At 30.7% G+C, this 8,966-nt stretch overlaps 1 protein-coding gene and 1 long non-coding RNA gene across 2 annotated transcripts; both read right to left on the bottom strand.

Moving 5' to 3' along the window:
- Positions 1 to 266: 266 nt before the first annotated feature.
- On the bottom strand, positions 267 to 2,001 carry LOC114167605 (uncharacterized). The gene is made up of 3 exons (XR_014984976.1): positions 1,835 to 2,001; positions 1,645 to 1,716; positions 267 to 516 (listed from the first exon to the last, which is right to left on the bottom strand). It is a non-coding gene; the product is annotated as an uncharacterized LOC114167605 (long non-coding RNA).
- A 4,913-nt stretch (positions 2,002 to 6,914) lies between these two features.
- LOC114166207 (cyclin-U2-1-like) lies at positions 6,915 to 8,603 on the bottom strand. The gene is made up of 2 exons (XM_028050898.2): positions 7,952 to 8,603; positions 6,915 to 7,420 (listed from the first exon to the last, which is right to left on the bottom strand). Exons 1-2 carry the CDS (start codon positions 8,374 to 8,376, stop codon positions 7,156 to 7,158), a joined length of 690 nt encoding a protein of 229 aa, XP_027906699.1. The 5' UTR covers positions 8,377 to 8,603; the 3' UTR covers positions 6,915 to 7,155.
- Positions 8,604 to 8,966: the final 363 nt, after the last annotated feature.

The following is an 8,966-nucleotide window of genomic DNA, read 5'->3' as shown; positions in this document are numbered from 1 at the left end:
TTAAAAAAGAATGATCACGTTATCTAATTTACATTAAAATTAGATGATAAAATATTTAAATAAAAACAAATAATATTTTGAACACTTAATAAAATAATGTTTTTAATAAAAATTTAAAAAAGAATATTCAAAATTTATAAACTATTTAAAATTTAATTTTTTTAAATTTATTATAGAATGGTTGAGAAGTTCATATTGTGACATCTTTTTTTAATAGATTACACTACTAAATAAAGCATCACTTATAATAACGAGAAGCACTCAGATGAACAAAAACGATAGAAAAGGTAACTGTTACAGTCATCCGGAATTACTTAAAAGGGAACTTAGGCATACCGCATAGTCCTAAGCAAAAGGAAATTTAAAAAGAGGTGCAACAGTTTTGCAAAAAGGTTGCCACTAAGGCAACTAATACAAAAGGCCTCATGACCCTGAAACTATTCCTAAGACATCCAGACAGGGAAGTCTAGGCCACACCGCTGCGTCTCCCGGGTCCATCACGAACCTCCCTCTCATCTGCTCCCACCAGTAAGGTGATCATCGCAAGAGAGAAAACATAACAGAAAACAAACACAACATGCAAGGGTAAGCTAGTGCAATATAAGACTTATCATGGTATAAAGGAATAAGTGCGTAAACATTCCCAGACATACAACACAGAGGCACATAATTCATGTTATGGCAAGCAAGCAAAACACTATGACTCGATTATCCGGATACATATATTAAGATCGGATTCACTGGACGCTTGCACTTGTGGTGGTCTCTACTGCTCTGCAGAGCCATTGCCAATGGGTTTCACCCTACCACACACAAGGTTAGCCTTTAAACGTCTAAGGCCATTATCCTGCCAAAGACTAGGGCCTCCCGCTACTCTCACCACTTGGGTCAGTTTGCTCTACTTGAGACTCACTGACCCTTTAGAGTTTCGGGATGCGATCCTTACTTGAATCCTTATCTTAATATATACACTACACGCCACCACGAGGTCTTCCCACGAGACTCATGGAATTACGCCTATCGCACCAAATTTATGCTTCATACCATATCCACCACCTTTATCTTGAACATCCAATTCTCATGCAAGTTCTCAACCAACCAAACAAGTCATGTTTTCCATTTCATACTCAACATAACAAGACTTCATTTAATCTCATACAATCAAGCACAACACACAACCATAATTCTTACACCAAAATTTCTAAGAAAATTTATTATCACAAAACCAAAATCACTACAGTAATGCGTGACACATTTCTCAAGCTACAGATATCTAATCGACGATCCAACCGGTCAAAACATAAAATAGCATGTTATGAACCACATGTCAAAATTTGAGCTCAATCAAACGGTTAATGAGTCGGGAAAGTCAATTTTTCTAAAACTGCGCATATCAGAAAAATACACAGTCGCCCAGCGAGCCAAGGAGCTAGCCCAGCGAGCCAAGGAACTCGCCCAGCGACTGTGCGACGCATCAGAATACGAAAAAAGACGTCAAACATCACAGTTTCATGAATATTTGAACCCCTAACTCAGAAATATACCAAAACTAACGTTTTCCAATCATTTAAGCATAAAACAGAAACGAACCACATATTTCAAAAACGCGAAAAAAAAAAAAAAAAAAAACCTAGCTTCCCTTACCTTGCTTAGATGCTAAAACGAAATAGACCCGCAACTAAGAAGTATTTCAACTCCAAGGGCTAGAGCAGTGAGCTGAAACATGGAAATCAGCACAGAACGAGGTAAATAAACGGAACCCTAACTGACCAACATGCTCAAACAGCGGGAAAAGGGGAAGAAAGTAGACCAAATGCTCAAGAGTTCGACTTACCAGGAAGTATAGGGTCGATCTTTGCTACCTCAGGATGGAAGAGGACTGTGCCCTAGCAGAGCCTTGCTGAAGGATAGAGGGTTTGAGGAAGAGGGCAGCTCTGGAAAACAGAAGAGTGAAGAATGAGTGAGTTGGAAGGGTATAGGGTCCTACTGAAGGGTTGCCCTTGGACCTAAGAAGGGACCAGGCCCACAGCTTCTTAACACTGAAAAAAAAAAGGCTTACACATATCCATAAATATTATATTTGATGAGGTGTATAGACTTCTAAGAAAAATATTTTACAAACTATTTGGTATTTCTTTAGCACTTGATAAATTTAATAATGATTTAGGATAGTTAGTGGTATGTTTCGAGTTTAATATTTATTTAAACAACTTGTTATTATTTATAATAATTTAGTTTACAATTACTTTTCTGTGTTCTATAATTTCGCAAATATACAATTCTAGTCTACTTATTTAATTGTTAAAAGAAAATAATTGAGTATTTGTTATCCAGTAAATTTAATTGTCAAATCTTAAATAAATTGTTAAAAAAATCTAACTCTGAGTGTAAATATTATATTGACTAGAAATAAATAAAAAAATTGATTACCATGTATAAAAAGAAAAGTAACAAACGAATTCGGGCAAAACATTGTATTAATTTCTTATCTAAGTTGATTTCATGTTTTAGTAATGTTTTCTCCCACTTCTCTCGAAAAACTTATCAATAATATCTTATGTAGGGAACAGTATTATATTTTTATGTAGATATAACATTTTTGATAAAAAAAAAAACTACTTAGTAATGGATTAAAATTATTTACTTTTGAAAATTAGAAAATTAAATTTGCAATTAAAATTTTATAAAGACCAAAATTACTTATTTATAAAGTCATAAAGATAATAACGAATTTAGTTTTATCTAGTATAACTAATTTACTTTTCTTATAATCACGACCTCTTTAAAAATATATTATGTACTTGATTTTATAATTGATTTAGATAAATAATTTAATTTCTATTTTATTAAATAAGTTCATTATTGATACATGTAAAACACAAAGTAGTTATTATGTAAGCTGTTTTATAATTGCAATAAAAATAAGATTACACCTCTTTCATAAACTACACGTTATTTTCCAGAGATTACTTTAAAAAAAAAGTTTAAAAAAACAATTTATTTATATATCATTGCTTATTTTCGTGAGATTTTTCAAACAATTAGTGAAATACTTAAATAATAAGATAAGTGCATAGAAGTTGTAAATATATTCTTCTAAATAAGATCAAGTTGTGCATAAATATTTTTTTATATAAGATTTTGTTAGAAATATTTTAATATAATTTTAAAAAATAAATAATTAAAATAAAAAATTTACTATTACTCATGTGTTTATAGACCTTTAATTTTTAGGTTAATGTTTTTTATGGCTAACAGCTATATTTTTATTATAATTTACTCTTTTGTTTCCCTTTTCTACCTATAAATACCACCTAGGTGCATGGGGAAAAATATAACAACAAAACAAAAACAACAAATACTAAAATTCTCTCAAAAGTGTTCTTCTTTTCTTCTTTATATTATCTTTAAGACAGTGGTGTTCATAAGGTTCGGAGATCTTTCGCTGCACTCGATCGATCTGACAGGTTGTTGTATCTTGGGAGATAAACGCATATGATAAGAAATACATATGATTGTGTATTGTATATTTGTATTATCATGTGCAGTTGGGTCGTTTTCAGGTACCGTGAACTTTATAATTTGTATTAACATTAAAGAAACTAACTAAGAGCTTAGGGTTGAAGTAACGAAAAATGTAGTAATGGATGAAGTGGGAACTATTAGAAGACACCTATAGGTGGGAGTTATCTAATCTAAACCCTAATAATTTGCCTTATGTCAATTAATTTTCTTCTTTCCTTCTCAAAGTAGGCAGAAAGAAAGGGAGATGAAAGATTCAATGTCCTTTAATCACTCTAAAATGAAGATGCTTTGTCCATTTTCTTTAACCGATATTGAAGTTGTCTTCGGTTGGTAATGCATCATCATCCAAAAAGAAAAAAAAAAAGAAAAAAAAAACCATGTTGTTAATTATATTGATTTGTACATAAAAACACATGGCAGCTTTGGATGGTCAACTTCATCAAGACCATGAAGCTTTTTCAGTATAATATCATTTGCTTTACACTTTTCTTCTTTTTCAACTTTCTTTTTTAATTCTCCACTCTCTCTCTCCTTGTTTCTTCTAATTAATGTAATTAACACCCATCTTTTAGCTGATTTTGCTCCATCATTTCCAATTTCAACTCCTTTGAAATTTTTTAAGAGTTTTATCTTTGAAGAGTATTTCGTTGTTGAAATTTAAGTGTAAATATAAAGTTTACATCATTAAGTACAAATGAAAAACTTGGATAAAACTTTAGAAGAAAAAGACTTACAAACTCATTTTATCAGGGTTTTAAGTTAGAAATGGTATTAATTTTTTATATAACTAAATTTATATTATTGGTATTGTGTCTCTTTTTGAAAGAATCATAAGATTTATCTTAATGACCGAATTAGAAAAATATAATATAATTGCTGTGTCCAAAGACCCGTCTCCTCAAAGGTTAAAAGAAAAAAAAATTATAGATTTTATCTTAAGTTTTGGAAAGGAGATGCATGATGTTGCGAAATTAAGAAAAATGGCAATAGGTGGAAATGAGATTATCGTAAATGTTTGTCATCTTGATTCTGCTTAAAGTTATGTAGAGATTGATTCTATTGTAATTTTAAGAATTAGAAATGATTAAATCATTTAGGTTTAATCCAAAATTGTGAGGTTGAATTTAATATTCGTTTTTCCTCCTGTCGTTAAAGTTTATTATATTAATATTAAAATAATACAAGTATATAAATTTATGGAAATACATTAATAAAACATTTTATTGAAAAAAATTCCAAACTTTAATTTTCTTAACTAATAATATTCTCAACGCATACTTGTGATAATGACATGGATAGCATCATTTAACTAAGGAACGGGTGGGTATATGAAAGAAAAATACGTGTAATGTCTCACTAACACAGACTTTAAATTAAATTAAAAATTAATTTCTGCAATAAAATAAGTTTTCCCATCATTCACATAATTAGGAATTGATTTGAATTAGACGGTCAATAACTACGAAATCTTCTAACCAAACCTTTACCATTACATGAATATGAATTTAATGTTTCTTAAATCTTACAAAATGTAGTAAAGTTAGTTTACTAAGATTCTTAGATAAGATAGTGTCACCTTTAGCAAGATATGATTGATGTATTAAAAATTTGTAAATGCCAAAATATAAAAGAAATAATATACAATTTCATAACTCTACATGTGAAAACAATCATACTTAAATTTTCTTTGTTATCCCCTCAAATTTAACATGACTTAAAGCATAGATTTATATAAATACTATTGGAAAATATAATTTTAACCAATGGTTTTAAGCGTATCTTGACAATTTTAGAATCATAGTTGATATAATCACTATTAAAAAAAATAGACTTTTTTACAAAAGTTCAAATTGCCATCATATATGTTAATTTTATTGGAAGTTCCGCTCAAAATCATCTTCATATATGTATCTTAAATGATAATTCACATTAAAAATTGTTTTTATATGTTGTATAACGATGATAGTTTTGAGTAAAATCATCGTAATAAGTTATATAGATGTTCAAAAGTTGCTAATTACATGTACAAGTTAGATGACAATTGTGGTTAAAACCATCATCGTATCCTACATTAATAACATTAAACCAATAAAAAAATTCATCAAAAAATAAAGTTAACAAATTTCATACACAACGAGTGCGATGGTCTTGATGTATATTCCCTCTTTGTGGTCTATACAGGTTGCTTGTATATCATTGACTACATCATGGTCATCTTTACTAAACTTCATTGATGTAAATGAACGAGTGTCACTAATATCAATATTACAAAATCCATCTTCATTAGCCTCCATTTTCTTTTTATCCAAAACAACAAAACAATGCTCTTAAATAAGATCATTGACACAAAAGATTTGAGATATTCAATGTGTCATGATAAAAGCCTTTGATCAATAACTTATCTTCTGAAAGTCAATCTTTGTTGTTTAATAACAACGATAAACAAAATGCAACAATGCCGACAACACAAACATCAAGAAGAAAGACAATAATATTGACATTAAAAACGACAAGAACAACTATCACAATATTTCAAGTGGATGATTAACCCACAATGATAAAAACAAATAATGATAGAAAAAGAGGTCAGAACAACTACACATACGATAAAAAAAAAAGGAGAAGAAGATAAACAATGATAATAAAAAAAAGAGAAACTACTCCTTATTTAATTATCAAAATTTAATTGTTAAAAAATCATTTTCTTTTATATAATAACTGGTGTCACTTTTGAAATAGAACTTTGGTTTCCACGATTTTGCATGATTAGTATTTTATATCCAATCTCTATCTTCGATCTTATAGTCTAACCACTTTCTATCTCCAGGTATTACATTAAAATGTGAAAAAAAAAAAAAAAATCATTTGCACAGCGATTTCCATTTGCTGAACTATTAACTGTTGCTGATGCTCACATAGCTCAGTGTTACCACCCACTTAATTTACTTATAGATTAAGGAAGTTTGTTAGAACACTATAATATGCTATCAAATTTTCGCTCGTCTTTCACCATCAAAATCTATTAAAGGGTGAAAAGTGAAAAAAAAGGAACAAATTAAAGCGATGAACATATTTTGACTTCATTAAAATTTTCCTTCCATCATGTTTTGATTTACGAGATTTAAAAGCACTCATTCCCACACCTTTACCTTTTCTCAATTGCTTTTATCCTTAGATCTATAATAATATTTGAGTTCAATTAAACCAGACCTAAACACATTATTTTTATCAAAGTCACATATCACATACCCTTTTTCTTTCTCTTGATAATTCAAATTAAGTTGTTGAACATAATTTGAGTGTGAACAAGTTCATGATATTGACACCTATATTTTCAAAATTCTATCTAGAAAAACATAAGACAAAGTTAACAAATTAAGAACAAAGGGTTGAAAATTTGCTCACTTAAAATTCCTCACATCAGCATATAAAATCCCAAAACTCTTGATGATTAAAACTCGCAGACAAATTTGTACATCACTCTTTTCTGCCTTACCTAAGTTCTAAATTCTCAATCCCCAAACAAAATATATAAATTTACACTCATCTATCCACATAAACTAGCTTCTTTTGCAGGAAAAACACAACAAAAAAAAAAAAAAATTATAACAGCAAAACTCTCTAAGCATTCTACAACATCACACGTGTGATTTGTGTGTAACCCCTTTCTTCTGTATTCCTTGCTTTGATCTCTTCAGCACACCTTAGAGTTTTCTCAATGTGGTAACCTCCTCCAATGCTCACTTCCCTCTCCAAATGGCAGCAATAGCTCTCAAAAACACTCACATTCACATGCAATTTGAAACCCATCATGAAAAGAAATTCAACCTCCAATTCATTCAATTCATCTGTTGTCAACCCTCCAACTCTTGCAAAGTATGAATTTCTGAAATTCCTGTCAAATAAGAACAAGCCACCTCAGTATCTATCACATCATGCACTGTTTTCAAATCCAAGAAATGAAAAAATCAACACAAACACAAGTAAAAAGACTAATTGTGATGCATTAACTACAACATCCACCTAAACTAGGTGACCTAACAAAAAAATGTCCACTTCCTGAGCTGTTAGCCAGTAGTACTCTCACTGATTGAGATTGAAAGAAACAAACTTTGTCTCAATTTAACAAACCCCTTTCCAAATTATTATCTAGAATTTTAATAGAATTGATTCTGCTATAGAATAATAGTTGAATGAGTTTGTACAGACACATCACAGGTTAAAGGCAGAGTCTTTCAATATCAGTAAGTTTCTGGGGTGCCATAGAATTTTTCTGCAGAAAAAGTAACAACTGATAGCATTTTCATGTCTTCTATGTTTAGAAAAAGAAAATGGTTAACATTTCTTCAAAATCAGTTCAACCCCAGAGATGAACAAAAGAATCAAACAGAGAAAACAAAAGAGGGAGAAGAGAACTTGAACTTACATATCTTCCACATACTTAGAAGCCACCATGATAGTTGTTATGAGAAGTCTGTGAACATTTCTGGCATTGATTCTAAACCCTGAATTGTTTTGACAGAAGCGGTCAATGTAGACATAGGCAACAACATACACTGATGGTCCTGCTCTAGTGTACCTGAAAATTCTCTCTAGATAAGATTGAATGGTCATATCAGGAATCTCTCTGCAATCAAAGATGTTTGTGCTGATGGCTTTGGACAAAGCACTTGAACAGTTCTTCACAATCCTCTGTGTCCTAGCCATGCTTCTCTCAATGAGTGAAGCCAGCACATTTATCACCAATGGGGTGTTGGAATCTTCTTTGTATGAATAAGAATACAGATCATAGCGCAGCTTCCTTGGGGATATTGCAAGAGAACAAGAAGAAGATGCAGAAGAAGAGGCCATGAGAAAAATTGCTTCTTTTTACTTCAGAAGAGGAAGATTTTGAAGGGGATTGGATTAATAAGCTCCAAATCCAAAAGGGTATTTGGTTTTGAGCATTAAACAGCAAATGATGATGGGTTTTTGTGTTGGTGTTGATGATGAAGAAGGTTTTTGGAAGAAGGCTTTATATATATATATATATATAAAGGGGAATTGGGATTGGAAGAAAGGGGAATAAAGAGAGAGATTTGTTTCTTTATTTTTTTTTTTTTTTCATGATGAAAATATTATTCAGTGACAATTTTTTTATTGGTATGAGAAAGAAAACTCCAAAAGAAGGGTTTTGGGTTTGGAATCAGGGATAGTGGGTGGAAGCTTGATAATAAAAAAACATGAAAATGAAAAGTATTAAGATATGAGTGCCTCCTCTTTTTTATGTCAAAGTACAAACACTCCAGCTAAGCTTTCTCTCTCTTAGTTGCATAAAAAACAAGACAACCTCTTCCACCATGTTCTTCACAAGTTTCTGATGCATGAATGGCCCTTCAGTTTTAGCCATTGATCTTCTTTTTTAAATAATCAATTGCAGGAAGCAATAACCTGGAACTTGC

Source organism: Vigna unguiculata, chromosome 10, assembly GCF_037176805.1.
Source record: "Vigna unguiculata cultivar grain cowpea cultivar isolate G323 ecotype 2 chromosome 10, ASM3717680v1, whole genome shotgun sequence".
Classification (NCBI taxonomy): Eukaryota; Viridiplantae; Streptophyta; class Magnoliopsida; order Fabales; family Fabaceae; genus Vigna; species Vigna unguiculata.
Note: the sequence above shows the minus strand (reverse complement) of the source record. Positions and strands in the feature narration are given on the sequence as shown.

Excerpts from the sequence above, each read along its gene's own strand:
- LOC114166207 (XM_028050898.2), bottom strand. The coding sequence starts at position 8,376 with ATGGCCTCTTCTTCTGCATCTTCTTCTTGTTCTCTTGCAATATCCCCA. Across the intron at positions 7,421-7,951 it reads TCTAAGTATGTGGAAGATAT|GAATTTCAGAAATTCATACT; the intron begins GTAAGTTCAAGT and ends CTTATTTGACAG.